The 24550-nt window shown below is 36.6% G+C and overlaps 1 protein-coding gene across 3 annotated transcripts; it reads right to left on the reverse strand.

The window, feature by feature from the left end:
- Positions 1-1017: 1017 nt before the first annotated feature.
- LOC306886475 (autophagy-related protein 2 homolog B-like) lies at positions 1018-24528 on the reverse strand. Of its 3 annotated transcripts, none has more exons than XM_079443591.1 (43): positions 24258-24528; positions 22947-23136; positions 22522-22684; positions 20278-20430; positions 20025-20127; positions 19766-19928; positions 19395-19574; positions 19035-19131; positions 18746-18919; positions 18508-18659; positions 18259-18370; positions 17928-18171; positions 17321-17477; positions 17134-17229; positions 16723-16911; positions 16346-16619; positions 15772-15880; positions 15458-15659; positions 15224-15366; positions 14977-15134; positions 14606-14778; positions 14364-14511; positions 13909-14108; positions 13345-13425; positions 13058-13164; positions 12586-12678; positions 12420-12490; positions 12261-12337; positions 12018-12188; positions 11688-11820; positions 9647-9849; positions 9200-9429; positions 8983-9100; positions 8066-8254; positions 7846-7947; positions 7633-7711; positions 6774-6987; positions 6400-6469; positions 5878-5960; positions 5668-5789; positions 4452-4606; positions 4109-4258; positions 1018-3278 (listed from the first exon to the last, which is right to left on the reverse strand). In XM_079443591.1, exons 2-43 carry the CDS (start codon positions 23106-23108, stop codon positions 3048-3050), a joined length of 6231 nt encoding a protein of 2076 aa, XP_079299717.1. In that variant the 5' UTR covers positions 23109-23136; positions 24258-24528; the 3' UTR covers positions 1018-3047. The 3 variants fall into 3 exon arrangements, with proteins under 3 accessions (XP_079299717.1, XP_079299716.1, XP_079299718.1); XM_079443590.1 differs by having other exon boundaries at positions 14364-14514; XM_079443592.1 differs by having other exon boundaries at positions 1021-3278; positions 4109-4221; positions 14364-14514.
- Positions 24529-24550: the final 22 nt, after the last annotated feature.

The raw sequence follows: 24550 nt of genomic DNA on the forward strand, positions 1-24550 counted from the left end.
ACTTCCTTTTTAATTCTGGTGGGCTTTTACATTTGTCAAAAATATACCTTTTGGTTGTTTTTTGTAAATAAAAATAAACAAGGAAGCCCAGCTTTTTGTAGAGTAACACAATATTAGAATGCATTACTTTTAAAATGAACTCTACCCAACACTGGTAAAAAGTGCTTATTTTCTTTAAAGTATGAATACATGAGTGTATATATTCAAAAAAAAAAAAAAAAGACATTTATTTATACAAATTATGAATTACTGATTTTTGGGGGAATCTCGCCACGTGACATTTTACAGCATCAAACAAGCTTGCCGTGTCATAAAATGTATGAGGGTCTGCTCAATAACATTTATTATTTTATGTTGGTAGGTTAATAATATTATACCCACTGAATCTATAGTTTCAAGTCCGTGTGGATAGTAATGAATAGATCTTCATGTGTAGGGCTTAGTTGGCTGTTCACTTTAGAATATATTTATTAGAATATATTGCTACTGTGAATCCTTTATGTAGACACATTTCAGAAAACACCAGAATGAATTGCAGCTCAGTCTCCAATTGGCTGAAGCATGATATGCAGCTGATTGGCCAGAGTTTGGTTTAGCTGTGCATTCTTTTTAGAATCATTCCTCAAAACGCGGAAACACTCTTGTCCTCTGATTGTCCCTCACATCAAGATGTGACCAACCAAACTACTTGCTGACTCCTTGTTGCTATGTGAAGCAACAGGGTTAAACGTGTGGTGCTCCATTGCCAACCTCTCACAGGCAGAAGGAATAAAAAGTGGAATGAAAAAGCTTCCACAGATGTTAAAGGTTCTTCATAGAACCACAGAATCAACTCAGTGTGTTATAATTGAAGATTATAAGAATGCAACTGAAGATCATGAGAATAGGCAACACCACCCAATGGAAAACACCAGAAAATATGTATTCCAGAAACCTACTGATGTCAGTTCTCAGAGATTGACACACATTTGAACCGTTGTCCCATTTTCTGGCAGGTAGCACAAAAAGGCCACAACTGGTGGACATTAAATAATTTATTTCCCTTTCTTGATAATACATGCTTTCGTATAAACTGGGGAAAATGACCTGTACATCTATGTACAATCAATGTTATTACCACCTGAAAGAAAACATACAATAAATATTAATGCTTCATTTAAATGAGAAAGGGAAGTTTTTGGACTGTAAAGCTAAAATTAGCTGTTATTTATCAATTTCCCAATATATCAAACTAACATTTACTCCCACAACAGCAATGATGACAAAAAAAAGAACAATTTTCTATCAGACTAAGACATTGTGACATTTGTGAAGAACAGAGAATTAATGCTTGTCTTTCGAAAGTTAACAACATGAAAACTATAGAGATAATTTGTCTATCTAAAGAAAGATGTACCATTCGTAAGACTTCTTGTGAAATGCAGATGCTTACGGAATGTCACTCAAGCAGATGCTGTCAAGACTGCTTAATAACATGAAAAGAAAAAAGATAAAAGGTTTAATATCTGGGATCACTTAAGTACAAGTCGTAATCATAACCGCAAAACATTCCACATGTTTGAAGACTAGTTTCTAACACAGTATCTGGAAAGAGAAACGCTACACAACATTGTGTTGCTTAAGCCATAGAAATCGATTTGGTGCAAATAAGAGTCACTGTCTTTTATTTTAACAGCTAATAGCGTGGTTAGCTAAGAGATGATTATTGTAGTAGAAATTAAAAAAAATAATGCTACCAGATAAGTCATTGTTGTACTTTTGAAAGTGTTTACAATAACTGCAGTATTTGTCTCACAAGAACGTCCAAGAAATGACTGCCACCCCGAATTCAAAAGAATAAAAAAAATATATACATATTTTGCACAAAGAAAATGAAACCTATTTAGTATATTAATTTTTTTCCACTGATATTTTCATAAAATTAAGCAATTCTTTAATTCTCAATTCTTAGCAATAATGTATGTGGTGATATTAAATGAATAAAGTACAGCTGTCAAAGGGATAGTTCGCCAAAAATATTAAAATTCTGTCATCATTTGCCTACCTCAAACCTGTATGAGTTTGTTGAACAAAGGAAGATATCCTGAAGAATGTTGGCAACCAAAGAGTTGCTGGAAGCCGATGACTTCTATAGAATGAAAAATAAATACGTCAATGGCTACCAGCAACTGTTTGGTAACCAACACTCTTGAAAATATCTTTGTGTTCAAAAGAATAACAATTCATACAGGTTTGGAACAACATGTAGGTGAGTAAATGACAACATTTTAATGTTTGGGTGAACTATCCCTTGAAGTATACATCACGGCTGTATTTGTTGTAACTTTATGCAACATTATAACAGAGAATATACCTTTTTTTCCTTAAATTACAGTATTAAGAATGTAGAGGGGGTATGAAAATAACACAAAATGCAACAGTCCTCAAATAAATTTCATTTTCTTTATGCACATTGTAAAAAAAAAATCCTACTGATTTTGGGGTGAAATATGACCCTGACATTTCTTCATGAGAATCACCCTTGCATCCAAAATACGACATCATGACGTAACCAGCACAAATCACATCAAGTGAAAAACCCATGGTGCAGTTACCATGTTCCCCACATTCATAAAACAGATGATCATATGATATTAATAAACTATGACATGAAGGCACTACAAGGACATTTGATAGTGGGGTGAGAAGAAACAAATCGAGTTAAATCTACTCCAGCAGGAGCTGTGCGTCTCCAGTTCTTCGGCTTTGAGATACAAGACTCCACGACTCCAGTTACAGTAAATGTCAAGCACAAGTTCTGTGGAGAAAAAAGCTCCAGTCTTCCTCTGATACTTCATTTGGGGATTAGACTTCTGCAACCACAGCCTCTAGTTGTCTGCCACTGAGACTCCAAGACCGCTTTTAAAGCATAAGCAGCAAAACCGATCTTGACGGGCATTACTCACTAATAAAACAAAGCCAGCACACATATTGTAGGCTGACAGGCCAGTATGAATATCGATTCTGATGTAATGCAGCCCACCAGAGTAAATTTCAGAGAACATAGTTCACTCTTCCCCCAAGCGCCATTTCTGAGACTCTTCTTGACGTGCATCTGGGTGAATCTGGTTCCTCATGCCGCCCAACACATTGGATGTTGCTTCTGTGGCAACGATAAGAGGTTTAACAACAGCTGGAGGAAGCTGTCGCAGGACTCCGCCCACAGCGCCTGTCATGCCCCTCTGCTCATGCTCGCGTGTCGCAGTGTCATAAATGGTCTGGGCTGTGTCAGTAATGCCCTACAAACACACAGTGCATAGAAACTCTTTATATAAACATACCAATATTTACCAAGTCAGTCACTCTTAAAGGGCTAGTTCATTCAAAAATTAAAATTTTGGAATCATTTACTCGCCCTCATGTTGTTCCAAACCCTTAAGAATCTTTAAAACACAAATGAAGATATTTTTAATGAAACTTGATATTTCTGTCCTTCTATTGAAAGTCCATTCCACCAAAATGTTCATCCTTAATGTTCATAAAGTCATTGTAAAAGTAATCCATTAGAATCAAGCAGTTTAACTTGACATGATTGCTTAGTATGATGACCAAATTTAATATGGGCCTTTTATTGACATATTGGTTCTCACACATCAATCAAGCATGTTTGAGCTGTTGTTTACAATATTTCATGTGCACTATATATGTGCATTGATTTATGCTTATATGTGAATAAAAGCACAGAATTAAATATTCTCAACATATAAAGCGATCGAACTGTTCAAATTACATGGATTACTTTTATTACAACGTCTTTGAAGCATACAAGTTGTGGTGGAATGAACATTCAACATTCAAACCTCTCAGGTTTCACTAAAAGTTTGTGTTTCGAAGACATGAGAGTGAGTAAATAACAAATTTTCAATTTTGGGTGAACTAGCAATATGAACTGGCATTCGCATCCCATTCTGTAATGTGAAGCATTTCAGAGTGGTATTATTAAAAATCTTCATGGATTGTGCAATTGGGAAGAAGCATTAAGAAAGTAAATCAATTTCATGTTAACTTGCTAGGATTAAGCGTACAGGGCCCAAATATATATTACGACTAGGGCACAAAGTGCTCATACCTCTTTCACTACGCTGTATGCCTTGGCAACCCCCTCTCTCAGGTCCACTGGCTGATGGGCCAGACAGTAGTGTGAGTAGCGCTTAATCTTTTTGCATTCTTTCTCATCTGGTACTGGAGAAACCATGTCGTAAGCCGTTTCAGCAGCGGCCTGCACAAAGCACACAGAACACATCAGAAGTCATCTATACACATAAGTAGAGCAAATTCATTTTTAACATCATCAGTATGATTGCTATATCTATGTTGATGACAACATGATGAATACACTAAAAAGTATTACAAACTACCTGTTTCTGAGACACTTCTGAAATTATGTTTTATCAGCAGAGGAATCATTTTACCTGTATTGTCCGCACCATCCGATTGGTGAGCTCCAGAGCTGCCATTGCAGTGGAGGTTCCAAAGGAGGCCGTGCCCCGCTGAAAACCACGCACTATTCTTCCATCTTTACGGTACTGCTCAATGGGCAGCCAAACTAGATCCCTAAAACCCTGCACTGAAGCAGCAACAGAGGAAAACACTGACATGTAAATAAAGCTGGCACTTCTCAGAGACATCAATATCAATATTTGGTCAATGGCACTTTATAACAAAGTACTGTACTTTTTTAGCTGGGTAGATTACTTAAAAATTGTCTGTTACTGATTCCAAATTGCATGACAAAAGCTGTAGTTTACACATTTTGTGTAATGTAATCAAGACTACCTTTGAGTTGTTTATCACATTGATTTAAAAAAGGATAATCTTGTACTTTATTGACATGAAAATACAAAGAGTAAGAAAATATATTCCATCCATTGTAATTAACAACATGAAGTGTAGGATCAAGGATCGCAAATTAACTGCAGGGGCTTTGCGAGTTTAATGAAAAGCTAATAACTAATTAAATCATAAAAATGTAATATTAAAATAAGTCATTTTAAAATAACATCATTTATAATTGATCATTTATTTGTTTACCTGCATGTCACGGGACCATTAACCAACAGAGAACCATGAACATACAAATGCGATACTTAATTTCAAATCTTACTTCAAGTAAATATGTAAGGTGAAAAATTTTCAGATGACAACATTTTTTAAGAATGCCTGCATTACATGTAAATACGAAATAACGTGAATTTGTGCATTTTAATGTGTCTGAAAGACAAAGCTATAGCAATACATGGTTAAATAACCTACTGAGTGATAATTAAAATAAAAATGAATGTGTTTATCAGTAGCTGAAGCTATGTTCAAACATTTCTTAAAGCTGAAAGGATTTTTGTAAATCCAGTGGTCTAATGCTGTGTAGCCAACAGACTAATGACTGGTCTTTGTGTGAATGTCCACAAAACGTGATCATTTTCTGAATGTATATAAGCAAAAGACAACATTTAAAAGATGAATAATTTATTGCTATAGTGTGAATAATATGCAATTAAATAAAAAGTAACTGTAGTCTGATTACGAGTACTTTAAAATGTAATCTCATTACAAGTAATTTATGGAATCTGATTACAGTACAGATCAGTTACTACCCAGCTCTGAATGTGTGTAAGAATGTGTTTTGCTAACCTAGCTGCACCAGGGAATGAATGGGCCCCACGCCTCCCAGAAGCCCTGGCAACTGGTTCTTCTTTATGTCATTCAACCACTCATTAATGGCAAATGAAAAGAGCTTGTCAACACCCAGTAATCTGAAATAAATCATCTTGAATAAATTGGCTCATATAGATTTGTGAGGTGAACATAAACACTGTTTTTTAAATGTTATATTTTTCCTACCCTTGTCTGTAGCACAGACGCCGTAATTTAAGCTCTGAGCAGTTCAGTTGTGTCAGTCCAATCACAATCCCAGCAAATGTGCCCTGAGGAATAAGACACGAACATTATAACTACATATCATATACCGGTAATAATGCTTTTACTGAGCCTTTACTAAGAGCAAGTTAAATCTATAAGCTTGTTTTGTAGCAAAATATCTGTTACCTCACCCTTTTATTTAGATTAAAATACAGTTCAGTTTTCAGAGCCAAGAGAAAAAAAAAAGTTGATTCAGTCCATCATTCATACTACTGTATTTTAATTTCTGCATGTAGCAAAAAAAGAACAATAGTTTTTCTGACTAATCTGCTAATATATTGTTTCACTGTACTTGTTACATAATTCACAAATCCAACATATGTAAAAACACTTATGCCAAATGTATTTTACATCAGATTATTTTAATAAGGAATAAACGCTGAATGAAATGTTTATCAAAAAAAGATTGATCTTTTTGACATTTGGATTCTCTGGATTACTCACCTGCTCCATGGCCATGTGTTTTCCATGGTAGTCTAATCGAATTGGCACCTCTGAAGTGAATCGGAACTCTCTGGAAAACATTACATGTAGATAAGTTCTGGTTTGCAGTTTATGATTAACTTATACCTAAAGAATCTGAAATGTTCAAATGTAGATTGCTGTAGATCAGGGGTGTCCAATCCTGATTCTAGAGGGCCACATTGCAGCATAGTTTAGTTGTATACCTAATTAAACCCATCTGAACCAGCTAAATAAGGTCTTTAGGATCAGGCAGGTATTTAGGAGCTAAACTCTGGAGGAAAGTGGCAGGACTGGACACCCCTGTTGTGGATGGATGCTGATGGTTAAGAATACTCTCACTTCCTCTCACACACCTGAAGAATATGGGCTGGTCGGTGAAAGACGTGGAGGCAGTTTCTGTCTCAGCAGTGCTGTCTTGGCTGCAGGTGCGGACGAGGCTTGGACTGGCACGGCTTTGTGTTGGCACTGAGATGATGGGTGCAGGGTCTTGACCCGCTGCACCGTTGTACTTGGAAAAATTGCAAGAAACCTCAGGGACAGGAGGCTTCTTCACTGACACACAGAACGCTACAACACAGATCGATAAATAGTTACGCAGATGAAACAACTATATGTGTTGCAAGATCTAGTGAGCAGCACTGCTGTCTGCTGTCTACTGCCTACACAGGAGCATCAAACAAACAGCGCTCCTCGTGAGAAGTGCATAGGAAAAAAACTTGGCCAACTCAACAACTGATTTCAACATAGTTTTATGTAAGCATATGCTTCACTAACAACATAACCTAATAACTAAAAGCAGACACAAGTGTTGGGTAAAATATAACAATTTTAATTCAGTAGATTTTTTTAATCTATGCTTATCAGTATTTTAGTATATTGACAGTTGACTTTTCTTTAAATCATTTTAAATCATTATTAATAAGGGATCTGCATAACTATATTTGTGACTTTTTGTATTGTGGTTTTGTCTGTTGATTACTCAGGTTACAGATTCATTTTGGAATTAATAGTGTTGCCACAGAAACATATAAATTCAAGTCCATGGACATGAACAGCTAGTAGTTATGGTAATTATGGCATGAAGAGAATGCAGCATATTTTATTTTGGAGCAGTCTTTGTGTCAAGAGCACTTCTCTTCATTATGTTTAGGTAGGCAGCAAACTCAGAGTTTGGAACAATGTTTCAGAATATTTTGCATACTGATTTGTTACCTTCCTGCTCTGGTGGGGAAAATAGTTCAACTTCTGCTGCCAGACTGGAGAAGAAGTCCTTCAGGAAGAACAATGCATCCTATACATTATAAAAAAAATTTAAAGAAAAAGTTACAAAATAACTCAAATAAAAATGAGGGCCACCTGACATATAGTCATCAGTTTAAACTATGCTTTTAAAAATAAGGTGAGTCGAAGAGTTTTGTACTGTACCTGATCGATGTTTAGCCGGAGGGGCATTAGTGATACACGTAGACAACACTCCTGAGGCGCCTGTCCAGCTTCTGGACACACGTGCAGGGCTCTGACAGTCAACTGATATACACAGACAGCACATGCCCATTTCAGACAACATCATTTTGTACTTTTGTGAAACCATACAGACCACCTGTAGATTATGTACATTATTATCTGTCTGTGTATTTGATTGTACCATGTTGGAGTGAGCTTTCCTGGGCATCTCTTTACTGGAGTATAGATAAAGGAACTTGTTCATCATGGAAGATGCCAGCCTGTCTCGTATCTCCAGATCCTGCACTGAAAACACCTGTCTGGACACCGGCTGCTCCGTCAAAACACCTGTCTCTGGAGCCTGAGGATACACCTCATGCTGGAACCGCACCTAATGCAAGACAAGAAGGAGTATTTGAGTTTACTAAATTGGATTATTAGATGGTTTATTACTAAATCTTACAAAAAAAGTTGCTATCATTCATTCATCATAATCTTATGTTAGTTAATATCATTCAAATAAAAAAAGAAAAAACTATTAAAAACCTTTGTTCATTTAAATAAAGCTGAAATAAAACAGAGACATTAGATGAAAAACTTTAACTAAATGAAAATTTTGAATTGATGCCTTTGCAACTAATTGAAATAAGTACAGAAATTTTAACTGAAAACAAAATGAAATAAATGAAAACTATTAAATAACTAATTTGAAACTGAAAATGAAAGTACAAAAAAGCTAGTTCAAAATATAACTAAAGAAAACTATAATATTATATAAATAATTCAAAATAGCACTAAACAAAATTCATATATTTTATAGGTAGACAAATTATTAAAATGACTAAACTAAAAAAATAAAAAATTTATACTATTAGAATTTTAGAAAAATTTACACTATTTAGAAAATTTATACCTAATAAAAATTACACAAGCACAAAAAAGAATTTAAGCAAACAAAATTTTATATATATACTGTATGTATGTGTGTGTGTATATATATATATTTCAAAATATTAATAAAAAAATTACAATAGTAGTATATAAATGATACAAAAATAACAAAGTTAATATATTGTGTATGCAGGCTGATGATTAAAATGATAAAAATGTTTCTCTGACCTTACTGAGCTGAATCTCCATCAGAACATCAGGGTTTCTGCCCCATCCTCCTCCAGCACGGGAGCTTCTTCTCACCTGTTTTACAGGAGTCTGTGATGGAGAGCTGTGAGGAGTGCACCTACACACACAAACACGAATATGCTCTCTTAATACACACTTATACATACAGTTTTTATAAGAAGCATGAATCAGGAGTGGCCCAAGTCCAAATCTGTACCCTCGACTGCGAGCTGGTGATGAGGACAGTGCACCACCACCAAAGTCTTTTCCTCCATAGAGGTGCCACACTACAGAGATCTCTTTGACCAGGTATCTGATTTCCGGCACAGGGAAGTGAAGCGGACCCCTATTAGAGCTGCTGCCCTCCCGAGGGACACTGAAATGTTCTTCCCTCACAAGGATGGGTTCAGAGATCAGCTTCTTTACCACAGGCTCCTCATCCTTTTCCTAACAGACAAAACACTTTCATCAAGTGTTGCATTCACTAACGGTTTTTATTTTAAGGAACAGTTCATCCAAAAACATAAATAATATCTTGAAATTCAGTCATTTCCTTACACAAGAGGTATTGGTTGGCTTCAAAAGAATAAGAGCAGCACATTTGTAATGTTTTTACTTCACATTAATGTTCCCTGCCTGAAATACTTATGAAGTGAAGACTCACCAGTACTCTACAGCCCGGCGTGTCCAGGATGCAGAAGTCATCAGTGTCATGGAGTACAGAGGGGGCAGGAGGAGAGATGAGTGGGGAGTGCAGGACTGGGTAAGTGGGACTTGGTTCCTGCCCCAGGTTTCCACTCTCATCGGGGAAAAGGAAGAGATCAGAACGGGGCGGCTCATGATCATGTGAATGGTCTTCATTCACACCTATACAAGACAGGCAGATTCAAATGTGAGAAGTGTTATTTTTATATTATTATAGTTTTATTCATATTTTCAATATATATATATATATTTTTTTTTTACATATATGTATATTAGTGTTGTCAAATGATTAATCAAGATTTTGATATATATATATATATATATATATATATATATAATAAAAATATGTTGTCTTCATATATCAAATATATTTATATATAATATAAAATATAACAATATAAATATATAAATGTATATGCATGTAAATATTTCCAAACTATATACTGTGTGTATTTACATATACATAATAAATATACACAGCACACACATATATTATGTAAACAAAAACTTTTATTTTGGATGCGATTAATCGTGATCAATTGTTTGACAGCACTAATATATATATATATATATATATATATATATATATATATATAATTTTATTTTTTTCCTTTTCGTATTCCTCATCCTTTCCTATCGAAATGCATGCCACAGATACGAAAACGCAGAAAATCGAACCTGATCCAAATTTTTTTCAACAACACCACAACAAGAGGTCGTATTTATTTTTTAACGTGCGGAAATTTCAGACTCAGTGTGCAAGGACCTTATAGAATTGAGTTCACTTTCTTGAATGAACTTGCTTGAATGTGTAGATTGGCAAATTAATCTGTGAATCACATGCGTGCTGAACTGTGGTGCCTGGTCCGTATATCACGGATCAACTACAGTGTTTCCCATACATTGATTTATTTGTGGCGGCCCACCGTCCCATATCAAAACTGACCGCCACAAATAGATTTTCCAAAAGGCTTTGTTGAATAAACATGAGCGCAGCACGTTTCAAAATCGAAACCCGGTGCGGGTGTTTTTATATCACTGTATTTCTGTAGAAAACCGTCTGTCTTCAGAAAATTTTGGATGTCATTTTTATTTCATCTCGCATGTAATGTCTGATAAAGCTGCGTTTGTGAGCGGAGCTCTGCTTTGTGTACAGCGTTACTGGGAAAACCTCCATTTCTCCCGATCTAAGTGCCCTCCTGCTGGCAGAGAATGAATTTGCATATATACGCCGCCACAAATAGAATGTAAATGTGCGTTCATGCCATATCGGAATACCCGTAATTACGAGATTCCAACTTGTAAAAAGCGTGCACGTTCTCGTAGAACTCGTAATTACAACTTGTGAACTGCGTGTTTTCTGAGAGCTACGACTTGTACCACATGACCGCTATACCACCTGACCACCGCAGGCCCTGTTTAGGCGTTGCCATAGAAAAGCATAAATCCAAGTCCAAGGAAGTGAACAGCTCTGAGTTATGGTTATTATGATATGGCGTGAAGTCTATGGGAAACACTGAACTACAATCTGTTTAACCCCTAGCATAAAGGCTATAGGCTATATGTCAGATCAGGACAATTATTCATATACTAATTGAATATTTAATTTACATGAAGTCATCAAATTGTTACTCCATAGCATTGGGATACAACTAACGAAAATACGGAATAATTAGAACAATCATTAACCTCTGATTTATTTAAATATTTAGGTTTGGCCATTCGTCCTCACGCAAACGCAGCACCAGGTCACTGAAACTGAACATTTTTGAAAACTCCTGCCAGGGTGAAGATTTTCAAAAACTCCTGTTGCAGTGTTATCATGTAGACAGCGAAACCGGAGATAAAGAAATAGATGGTTGTAACCATAACACAGTCACTGCAACAAAACAATAGATTTTAAAATCAAATCACACGTTTAATGTATGGTTTTAAAACAAGTGCTAGACTGAAAAGTTTCGGAAGATAAATGAATGAATAAAAACAGAGCAGAGTCTGACCGTTCTGTTGCAGCATATGACTCTGTAGGCTGTCTGTCTCTTCCATAGCATCACTCATCAGATCCTGAAGAATCTGCTGCTCCGCTTCAGGAAGCAAAGGTGCCTGAGCTGGTGGGTGACTCACTGCTTCAGTCTGGCAAACATTAAAAATCTTGGTTTTGATTCACCCACAAACAATAGCTCAAATGTGCTAATAATAACATAGGAACTATCAAAACATTGGTCACGGTTGTCTGATAATCATTACTTTGATAGTCTTTAGATTTTAAATAGTCTCTTTGTCAATGTCATTAAGAAACTCACAGAAAAATGTTCTTCAATCAAACTGACCTTCACCCTTAGTTTAGTGCTTCTGCGTTTAGCCTCCAGTCCAGAAGGGGGCAGTAGATCTCCATAGCTGGCTATGTACTGAATAAGGTTCATGAGAGCAGCACAGGAGTCTGAACAGGTGCGAATGTGAATAACATCACTTGAGCAACGCAACTCAAACCTTGGCTCTGTCTAAAGAGACAAATGGCACAAGATAAATAATCTGGACATTCTAGACAACCTTTTGAAAGAAGACTTTCGTACCATTTTGCCATCTTGTCCTGGTTTCACTGCTGTGATCCTCAATTCCAGAGTCCCCATATCAACCACCTGGACATAGTCTGAAGACACAAGAATAAGAAATGAAACCAGCATCCTTGGTAGACATACTCTGAGACTGCACTGATGTGTATGGCTCCTCACCTCGTGCCAGATTAACAGACACAGCATTGATCTTGTCAGACAGAAACAATGCAGCTTCATCTAAAATGATTCTGTAAGGGAAGAAAGTATGAGAGAAAAGTAACTAGGACATGTTCAGTTACAGAAACAAAAAAATCTCAAGAACTTATTCAATTTAAACTTTTACCTCAGACTGGAGGAAGAATGATCTAAAGACACACTGCTAGAGATGCTGAAGGTCTCCACGGTCAGCAGAGATCTCACAGGTAAATACAAAGGTCTAGAAAAAAGTACTTCTTAGATCCAAATGGTCTTATTAGCACAAATACATTCTGTGCATAGGGATTGAGGATTGAATACTAACATCTAATAATTAAACCAAGTTGTATTTATTTTAAACAAAGACTTCACAAACACCTTTTTCAGCTAAGTTTGCTATGTTCTAAACAAAAACAAGTATGCTGTTCAAAATTAGACAAAAAGAATTTGGACACTTTTTGGTGAAGTTCTGAGCTTCATTTGTTTTCAGACACCTCTTAAATGAAATGCAGTGAAATGTATCCATTGTGAGAGACCAAACCATTTTTGGAGGCACTATTTATCTCTTTAAATACTGAATAGATGTAAAGGTTATGCTAGAATCTAGCTAAATGTATCACCTGTAATCCAGGGAGCAGCTCCATAGATGCAGGTGGAGGGTGGACACAGATGATGGGGGTGTGTAGCCAAGCACCGGCTCATCTGACACATTTAGAAAGTCGACTATCTACAGGGGAAAGACAACCAGTAATGTTTAGCACAGATTAATGAACTACAAGTCAGCTGATTCAACAACTCTCGTTTATCATCACACATTTTTGGGATGTCCACAAGCCCATTTTAAAAGGGCTTTTATTTCATGTGGTTTGCATGAGTTATTTTTTTTTTTAAATATATATTTTATTACCTGGTCATACCATCCCAGACTTGAAGGCACCACTCTGTGCTCCAGTGTAACACCCCTCATGCCAATGGCTATGAGAAACTCCTGAAAATACAGGAAGATGTGTAACAGATACAGTTGCAAGTTTAATAACACAAACAGGACAGACAATTTGTAATGTTTTTGAAAGACGTTTCTTGTGCACACAAAGGCAGCATTTATTTGATCCAAAATACAGTAAAACAGTAATACTGTGGAAAATGACATATTACATATAACTGTTTTCTATTTTAACACATTTTAAAATGGAATTAATTCTAGTGATGGCAAAGCTGAATGTTCAGCAGCCATTACTCCAGTCTATAGTGTCACATGGTCCTTTGGAAATCATTCTAACAGGTTGATTTGCTGCTCAAGAAACATTTCTTATTATCAATTTTGGAAAAAAAAAAAACTTATAAAAGTATTAATTTTATTTTTTAATCTTTAAATTTTTTTAAATCTTTACATTTTAAATCTTACTGACTTAAAGTTTTAAATAGTATATTGTTTTGAACAGCATTTATCTATGACAATGATTTGGTTTACCTTGACATTGCGCTCTGTGTTGTGGGAGGAAATTTTAACAGCAACAGACAGCATGCTGTGGGGCTCCAAACTGAGCCCTTCAGAGGGAGACGCCCTCTCTGGGGCAGATTCAGACGCGTACATCACAGGCTCCAGCCAATGAGGACGCGTCCTGCAGGGCAGATTAACACTCCACTCTGGGGCATCTCCATCCACTGTGCCTGAGAAATTAAATACACCATGATAAAAACAAACACCAAAAATAAAAAAACACCATACATGCATATTAACTTAAATATGAGCTTTAGTGATATATATAAATATTTTATATATATTTAAAAAAAATCATATGCACTAAACTAGACCATAGATTTCTGTTTACACAATTAACAATAATATAATCAGAAATCTGTGCAGACCATCATATAACAAAACTGAAAATTAACAGGCAAAACAACAAAAACTATTTTGTTTACCATAGTGATACAGGCAGGCCTGAGACGTGTGGAAGCAGACATAATGCTGGTCTTTATAGCCTTCATGCTGCATCACACCAAACAGCGTCCCGTTTTTTACTTCCATCCAAAATTCACCATGTTTTTTTGGTAATACACTATTATCATCCTGCTGGAAGTATTGGCATTCATTACATAAGACTATGTAAGTCCTACTAGATATTGACTCAATATTGAAGCACTTTGCAATACTGATGTAATACCTTTCGCTGTGTGAGCAGAGCCAGCAGGCTGTGGTTAACAGACAGGACGATGGAAAAGAGGCTCTGAGAATTCTTAGGCTGCATCTTACTCCTTTTCTTCCTTCTATTCCTGTAGTCCAGTTCAGCAGGAGTGTAATATTGTAGGATTTCATCCTCGGAACCACTCTCCTCCTCTTCACACACATAATGTGAAGAAACCAGAACAAAAGACCAACAGACACAGGATGTCAGAAGAAATTGGGTATTAAGAAATTAATACCTGAAAACATCTTTCCAAAACAGAGTTCTGGCAGTAGTATCAACAAGTATGTTCATGCTTTTCTAGTCTGATATTAAATATTGAAGTGAGCAGAAGGGGAAATGATCTTTACCCTCAGGACCAGTAGATCTGAACTGACTGAAGCTGTCTTTACTGTAGGTGTTAATGAGTTGACTGGCTACAGACAGACCCACTCCATATGGCATGTTCTCCACTGTCTCTACTGGAGATGGAGCAGTGGGCTCCCATAGTAGCAGATCATTATTAATCCTGAAAAAAAAAAAGAGCGCATTATAGCTGAAATTCAAAAGAATTGTCCATGATGTATATATAGTTTATAAACCTCATGCATTAATTACCTGTTGTGTAGTTTTTCATAAAAGCCTTTATTGGGCAAAGAAAGCTGCACATTTGGGAAAAACAGCTCAAGGATATAGAGGGAGTTGCTCATGGTTTTCTCCTGGAATTCCGTCATCTCCACCACGTCTCCTGGGATGACCATCTGCATGAGGTGCAAAGTTATTACCCATAATTAATCATAACTGATAATTAATAAAATGGTCACTCTTACGAGACAAAGAAAACCTCTATACCTCCTCATTCTCATACATGACACGCCGTGAGGAAAAGGGGGATGGCTCAGGTTTGCCAAAATCACACACATCCTTAAGGGAATGGGCGGCTCCTTCTTCCTCTTCCTCTTGTGAGTGACCGTCCGCTTCTTCCTCCTCTTCCTCAGCTGTTACACGCTCTAAGATGGAGCGTACAGCCATGGGGTTCACCTTCAGAACCACTCTGAATGGGTATCAAGCAAAACATATTTTAGTTTCTGTATCTGGATGAATTTTATCAATAAAAATCCATCGGATGACCATAAACAAAAAAGGATACAGAGAATACATCATACCTGGGCCAGTCAAATTTTCCACAGTCGGAAGATGTCATGTCCTCCTCCATGGTGTTTGCTACTCGTAAGAACCTGGCTGCGGGGTGATCTTTGTCTTCTTGGAATGATCCTAGTGTAACAGAAAACATGTTGTATGATTAACTGTGTATTAAAATGCAAATGTTAAAAAGTCAAAAGCTTTGCTTAGAAATCTAATTAAATACGCTTGCAATATATAATAAAAAAAATCATATTTACATATTTTTATTCATGTTTTTAAAAAATAACATTTGAATTGCTATTATTAGTCTGTCTTAATTTTTTGCATATGGAATTTGCTTTTGCTTTTTTTGCATCTACTAAATAATCCATTGGTGCCACTATACTGTAAATTATGGTTTACTCTTTTTAGAAAAGTAGTAAGACAAAGAGTATAAACGTTTCTCTGCATCTTGTATATTTTGGATGACTGCAGAGGAACATTTAAAACTCATTCAAAATCTAGCAGCCAGTTTCTTGTCTCTTAGAAATAACTGAAAATGCAAAGTTTATTTTTAATGCCTTGATGAGGCTGACTCTGTCTGTAAAGGAGTACCGTTGAGCTCTTTGAAAGTGAGCTCCATCTTAGTCTGCTCTGATGAGTTTCCTCCAGTGAACTCGGTCTTGAGCTCCAGATCTTCCAGCTCCAGCTGCAGCAGCTCTTTCTGCAGGGACTTCTTAAACCAGGGGCCCCTCTCCTGATCCGAGCGCAGGTCTGGGATTGGGAACCGCACCACTAGCACCAATAGAGGTGCATTTATTGACATTGATACATGGCAGTGTGCTGGGGTACGACTATCATCCAGGAAGACCTCCGCAAAGGCCTTGTGCTTGTGAGGAAAACACACAACCACAATAAGATGCAAAGTGACATAAAAGTAAATAAAAATTAAGTTAAATAAGTACAGAGACATAGTCGCTAATGTTTCTCACCAGACTGACATGTTTATTATAGGAGGTGTACATGTGAGATGCCATCATCTCTGTGGTAACCAGTTTCTGAGGCTGGAGTAGGGAGTTGAGCCTGTCCACAATGCTGACGTCAAACTCTGAGCGCACTTTACCCAGCTCCACCTGCAATTCTGCCTTACGAGGTATAGTACTTAGACGTACCTGCCCGCCCTGGAGAAAAAAAAATAGTTGGATCATGTTTACTGTTTGCAAGTGACTAAAATTGTCATTGGAAGTATAAATAAAGGTTAAAAAAAAAATCTAATGATTAATGTAACTAGTAAAACATCATATAGTTCGTCCAGTCAAGGACATAATCAAATGGTAATTTACTGTAATATGAGAAAGTACTCTCATCAGCACCATGAGAGACACAATATTTCAGGAAGTTACCTGCGGGCCTCTGCGTTCTGTTAATTTGTAGAGTAAATGTAAGCATACAGGAGGAGGAGGAGAATCACTACTGGCTGAGACATCGAACGTAAGAAGCTAATGTTTGACACAAGAGACAAAGATCATCTTTATTATGTAAGAGAACTATTCTGCGCACATAAAATTGTTAACAGACAAAAAAAACCACCTCCGTGTACTGGGCTCCACTCTGTGTAGTGTGACTATCAGTAGAGTACAGGCATTCCAAAAGCTCCACCTGGCTCAGAGAGAGATCCGTGTTTAACATACGTACACTGGAGCCTTGACAGTGCTCGTATGTCACCTTTAATCCCTGACCGATGAACCTAAAGATAAAGAAAAATGTATTTTACATTTTCTGTTGTCTTCAATGGCACCTTAAAATACAAAAAACATACTCAAATAAGCATAGGTTAAGTATGGTGTTCTCAAGGCTCTGTCTTAAGTCCTTTTTTGTTCATGCTCTCCTTAGGATATGTGACTTTATATGTTGCTTTTCATTGTTATTCTACTAAACTACAGGTTTAAATTTCCTCTAGACCAGTTAAAAGATTCAGATTTCTCGGTCAATGGAGTGCAATAAGGGCATTAAAGACTGATTACAAAGTTATTGCTGTCCCACCTCTCTCTCATCTCTGACATCCAATGTTTCCCAGACCGCTGTCTTAGGACTTCAGACTTAAAATGTAATTATCGATATTTGAATGAAGGCTGATAACAAAACATTAAACAACCATTCTATACTATTCTGTGTTTAATTCTAAGTAAAAGCTTACCTGAGATGATCATGTGGACAGGCTTCATCGAAGACAGTTCGTGACTGCAGGAAACTCCCAGCAGGGAGTTGATTTACAGACAGAATACGGAAAAACTCTGAAGCCATTGGTGCAAGATGGCTGCGGGAGGAGTCTGGAGGTGGGAGGGGGTCAATATGGAGGACAGACAGGCAAAGACTGCCCACTGTGAGCCTGAGAACCAGCTCAGGCCTGGACTCATCACAGTGTCCCTTAGTTGGATGAGCTAGAGATCACAAATAAGGTAGAGTTATTATTACTTAAATATAGTCATAAGAGTCAACAATTACCATGAATCAAAGCTGAGACATACATGTCTGCCGGAGCAACTTGTGTGTAAGCTGAGAATCTCTGGAAAGATGTGGCATCTCATTTGTCTGCTTCTCCCTCTGTCTAGGAACATCCATGTACTCGTCCCACACCGTCTAGAGAATGTGTCAAAAATAGTTTTGCACTTGTAATGTCATAATGAGACAATGAATGGTGACATAACCGATCATTTAACATTAATTATGAAACACGGAGTTGAAGTTAAATGTTAAAGTGAGAGGTGGTGACCTACAGCTACATTTCCAGATGGTGACTCCCCCAGGGAGGCAGAGTAGTTGCTATTTACAGACAAATCTAGATCCACAGTGGGTGGATCCCCAAGAGGAGGCAGAGATGATAGGCTATGTGACATGTCCATATCAGCCATGGAGAAAAAGACATCCTCTATCCAAACAAGAATCAAATTAAATATGTATTCAGCGATTCAAAAACAGAATGTAGAATTAAAAGATATGTTGTGCTGAACTAACCTCTACTGGACACCGTTCTGGTGGTCTGGCTTTCAAACAGGTCCTGGTCATTGGCAACTGTTATGGTGTCTTTCTTCAGGCAGCGGTTGAGCTCCATGTGGAGGCGATACTCATCCTCCTGCTGCATGGGCCGACTCTTCCTATCCTTTCCTATAGCAGACCATTCCTGTCCGGCTGTATATAAGCAATTTAATAGAGGCAATCATCATATTCACTGGAAACCATTTATCGCCGACTTTATTTAATGAGGAAACCTTAAGGGAAAATCATATATAGAACAAATTGTCACCTGAGCTAGAGAAAACCCCAAACATGTCCAGTAGGAGGTGGACTTGTTGTGGTGAAAGCAGCATGATTAGAGAATCAAACTGCCCATCAATATCCAACTGTGGAAAGAGCAGCCATTACATTTTATTGTTTAAAAATAAATAAATCATGCCTTTTTTGTTGTGACAAATCCATTCAGAAATACAGTCATCCTAAAATATACTTGGACAATTAAAAGATAAATTTAGATTTTCAACCAGCTTTGCACCGTTTCAATGTAGGAAACAAAAACCGACAGGCTTATCTGTGCAATACCTTTATAGAAAGAAAGAATTAAAGCTACTGTATATTTGTAACTGTGTGGTACTGTATATGTACCCACCTTAGCTCCGGGCATAGCTTCATTTTGCTTCAGAACCACAGACAGCTCCAGTTTACCGCTAAGGCAGCCCACCTGCACTGGCTCAAACGGTGTACTGGAAGACACAGGTTCTGGGAACTGAGGGTGAGGCTCACAGATGATTTTTGGGTTCCAACTTGGTGAAAGCTTGGGTTCAGTCTCCTTTAATGTATAAAGAACATATGTCTTAGCGAGCTTTGCAATTGTACTGCTAAACAGCAACGATTGTTTTGTTTTGTTTTACTTTAAGTTATTGTACTACTATAGGGTCAAGTTAGGCTGAGGTTGCATGACTATACTTACTATACTTGTGCAAGATGATGAATTTTAATTACAGCAGAACAGATACTCACTGTTTGAGTGGGGGATGATTTGAGGCCGGCACGTGCTGATTCTGAAAACTCATCCCAGAACACATAGGCACCTTCCAGCGTGAGGTTTTTATGTGCAAATGTAGTGGGCTGATGGATATTGACACTGGAGCCCTCCTCCACACTCTCATCACAGTAAACCATCCTAAATATAACAAAACGTACAGACAGCATGGTGATGATTCAAAAGAAAACATATATAGTGGCGTCAAAAATATTTAGTTACATCTCTAGAATTTACTTTTTGATTCGGAGTTCAAGGGCAATGCCAGTTTTAGAATTTTCAGGAACGTGTTCCATCCGCAGGACAGTCTCCACAAAAGTGACCTTGACTCTTCTCAATACTAACAGAGAGAACAGGGAAAAGATCAGTCACTGACAGGGAATCACTAAAAAACTAAATCTGATTTAACAATCAGGCAATCAATCAAACAGTCAGTCAATAAATAAATCTTACATTAAAATGATTTTATGGTCTACAGGAAGAGGCATACCTGTCTCAATAGTCTCTGCAAACTTTTCCAGACCCTCCAGAGGTTGCAAGCTCTCCCCCTGCTCATCAGTGAGTCTTTGGCTTAGACACTCTTTGGCCAGCTGCATACTGCTGGTCATGAAGCTGGACCAGCACATGGGCTCCATGCCTGATGCTAAAAAAAGATTGACAATGGACATAAACAACATTAAGTTCAACAACAAATGGAAAAATCACCCTATGTATTTTCTATCTAAAGAAATATTAATGATACTATTGGGAACAATTAATATATATATATATATATATATATTAGTGCTGTCAAAATTAGCGCGTTAACGCAGACGATTAATTTTTTCAGTTTAACGCGTTTAAATTATTTAACACCATTAACACAGGGGCGGGGCCACCCCACTCATAATTGCTAATTCTGTCTATTTTTTTCTTGACAAGAAGTGCATTTATTCAGTTGCAGAACGTCTTTACGAGCACATCAAATAGGAGACGTTTCAGACACGTGCTTCAACTTCACTTCAGCGTCAGGCGCGAGTCAAACAAGCGCGGAAACTGTAAAGTGCTCGCAGCGCCTGCTACAAGAAACTACAAGCATGCAATGTCGTGATCAGTTAAGTCATGAAGTTACCAAATAAGGGCGATTAAAGCTGCCATAAAACTGTGAGTGCATATAATAACAACCTAATAACCAGCTGCTGTGATGTCTGTTCATCAAGAACAAAAGAAAATAAAAGAGGAAATCAATAACGTTTTAAGGATTTATCTGTATTTAGTTTAGAATTTAGTGTTTGATAACTTTATTCCATTTCTGTATATTTCTGCTGAAGGGCACAGGTAAATGACATTTATTATAATGGTTTATGTGAAGATTGTTTTAAGTTCACTTAAATTAGAAGTTATTTTTAAAGTCTAATAAATATTAAAATTGATAGCTCTTAATTATAATGTAAAGTTGAATGGCTATAGTCAATGGTTAAATATTAGGGGGAAACATTTTTATAGGGAAATCAGTATTAATTAGTATCAGTGACACATGGCCTTCAGTCATAAAAATAAAGATGTCATTAAACAAATATTAAAAATATACTGTATTGATGTTGTTTGTACATTAATTTGAAGATTGAATGTGAAATTATTCCAATATAAAAGTATATTTAAAACTTTAATGTTAGGCGGAATTAATCGTGATTAATTTCAGAAAGATTTTTAATCGATTGACAGCTCTAATGTATGTATATATATATATATATATATATATATATATATATTTATATTAAAATAATTAAAATGTCATAATCAGATCCAAACGACTGCAAGCTCACATTCAGATCCCTCTACTGAATCATCAAACGATGGATAGAACCAAGTCCCCGCCAAAAAATTTTTTTTTATTATTATTCTGTTTCACTCAGATGTACATCACAATACAAAAATAAATTCTGTCGCTTCTTTTTACATCTCAACTTTAAAGATAAACAGAGAAAAATATATAGACAAAATATAGTATTATAAATAATTTATTAAAATCAGATCAGAAAAATAGATCATTAAACTGATCAAATATATTATAGAGTAAAAATATTGTAAATTAGACACACATGGCACCATTATGCACATTTTTTGGAACTGCGAAAAACTAAAGGAGTTTTGGGATAGTGTACATGAATTCTCTGTTACTGTCTTGCGGAAGAAATATCACAAAACTCCTTTAATATATCTTTTTGGGGTGATTTAAATGAGATATCAGACCGTTTATTTATTAAAAGGGTTGGGTTGATTTCTTACGTATCTAAGAAATGTATTCTATTAAGGAACACCCTCCAACATTTGAACTACTTAAAAATATCATAAACGACACACTACATATGGAATATTTAACATACAGTTTAAAAAACAAAACCTACATTTTCTTAGAGACCTGGAATATTTTTGTGAACCTATGAACCCTTTGACTCGTGTCTATACAACTTGACATCCATTGTTATCACACTGACCATTCATGTTCTGTCATTCTATATCAGTTTTAATTTGCTAACACAAATTGGATTTGATGATGCATGTTTTTATATTTGTACACTATGATACCTGTTTTTGTTTGTTTGTTTTTGTTGTATTGTAAATCGAAAAAAAAAAAGAGAAAAAAAAGAGAATAATACACACACGCTGCACATTTTAGAATGCACAGCATTGCAATTAAACATTTGTCAAAATTATGGCATGTCAAAAATATGATTCTGAAGATGTTTCCTACCCATTCGAGGTCTTGGCCTGAACACCATCTCCAAGCCCCTCACTTCCAGTGCGCAGTTGTCCTGCAGCAGTGAGGCCCATGGCACAGTGAGAGAAATGGCCTGGATGAAGCCCTCACTCACCTCAAATGGAGCATCCACAGACTCCAGGATCTCATTTAGGGACTAGAGAAGAATGAAATATGAAAGTCACAGACATTAAACTGTGGATAAACATCTTTTTTTGATTATTACTTGGGGAAGGGTTGAAAATACTATTAAGAAAACCACTCTCGGTAATATCCGGTAATGAAGTGTCAGATTCCATTAGTGAAAGAATCCGATAAGACATCTTTAATCAAATGTCAGTTTAATTATGTGTCCAGCTGGGTCAGGTGCATCATGGTATAATTTTGGAATCAAAAAAGGTTCAATTCACAGAACTTACCCATTTGTCCAGCGGCACTTGAGAAAGTGAGCCTGTGCCTTGATAGAGGTCCAGACTAAGCTGGTCCAAACTGAGCTTCTCCTGGAGGAAATTACCAAGATATCGATGCAGCAGGTACCTGCAGGCCCGCTTCTTAATAGACTCAGAAAATGGCCATGGCATCTTGACTGTCTCCTGGATTCAGTGTGTCCTGAAACAAATGAGGACATTCAAGGCATTAAATGCCACATATTCCCATCAGAGTTATTTTACTCAATCTGAGCAGCTGAGTCCTTAGCTATCTTCAAGAAATGGCTAAAAACACATCTCTTCCTTGACCCTCTCACTAGCACTCTCTATTCTATTTCTTTTTTATCTGCTTGTTTTCTTATTATTTAAAAAAAAATCCTGACCCTCTAACACTCTCTATTTCTATTTTATATACTCGGTTTCTTTTCTTATTTAAAAAAACCTCTAACATTTGCACTCTCTATTCTATTACTATTCTACTACTTGTTTTCTTTTTATTTATTATAAAAAATGACCTATTGTCCTCAGAGTGCAAATGTTAGAGGTTTTTTTAAATAAAAAAAGAAACCGAGTATATAAAATAGAAATAGAGAGTGTTAGAGGGTCACTTTGGACAAAAGCACTTTGCTAAATATATATATAATTTATTTTTATTTAATTTTTTTGCAATTAAGAAAAAATTTCAAGTTCTTTATGGTTTTAGTTTTAGAGTTAACGATAATAACTCTGATTCCCCTTTAACATTAAGTAAAAACTTACAGTATATAAAATACATAATACACACAAGAGCCAGAAATCCTTGTGGAACTGATAAAAAAAAAGTGAACTTGACTCTGACATTGTTTTGCTGAAAACACACCCACACAATTATTCAGTGAAGGGTTATAATATAAATATACATTGTGACTCCAGCTGACTAATGCAGACCTCCAACTGGTGTGGCTGCCTGAACAAATCACATCTGCAAAACTAGCAATTCAATACACTGATGCACAGCACCTCTAAAGCCTGAGATTACTTTGGAAAACCCATCAGCTCAGCTATTCAATGTGTGTACTCTAGTACAGCATCAGAAAGCCTGGTTATGATGAGCTCGTTTATTTGTCTGACATGACTGGCGTTGCTGTCTGGCTCATATCTACACATACAGTATAATGATGACCACCAGTGTTTGCGCAATCCCTTGAAGGTTGGTGAGTTTGTTTGGCTGCTAACAATACCAAACCAAGTCAAAAAGGCTTACAATTCGACCGTCTCTGCTGTGGTCATTCAAATTCAGAATGACAAAAGAAAATAACTTACCTGTATTACAAAATAGCTGACTAACCGTTGCTCCTTGGCTTAGGGTGAACTAGCATGCTGGCTAAAGACAATAATTTACACCTTCATTCTAGTTTGTCTGTTCAACTGAAGCATCGCTCGGTAATAACAGCTATATTAAACTGAAGATGGGAGTCCTCGTGCGCATTATGAGTGGCTGTCGGTTCGTGTGAAAGCAGCATCTCTGTTTGTCTGCTTAAAAGGCTAGTGTTTACAAACACGCTCGTGACTGCGCACTCTCTCTCGCGCGCGCGCGCCGCTCCACGCGCGCTGTG

The sequence above is a fragment of the Barbus barbus genome (assembly GCF_936440315.1).
Source record: "Barbus barbus genome assembly, chromosome: 20".
In the NCBI taxonomy this organism is placed as follows: domain Eukaryota; kingdom Metazoa; phylum Chordata; class Actinopteri; order Cypriniformes; family Cyprinidae; genus Barbus; species Barbus barbus.

Coding starts and splice junctions, on each gene's coding strand:
- LOC306886475 (XM_079443590.1), bottom strand. CDS start 23,108: ATGCCATGGCCATTTTCTGAGTCTATTAAGAAGCGGGCCTGCAGGTAC. Junction 18,371..18,507: donor CACCATCTGGAAATGTAGCT/GTAGGTCACCAC, acceptor CACATTCTCTAG/ACGGTGTGGGACGAGTACAT. Junction 15,135..15,223: donor TATGAAAAACTACACAACAG/GTAATTAATGCA, acceptor TTTTTTTTTCAG/GATTAATAATGATCTGCTAC.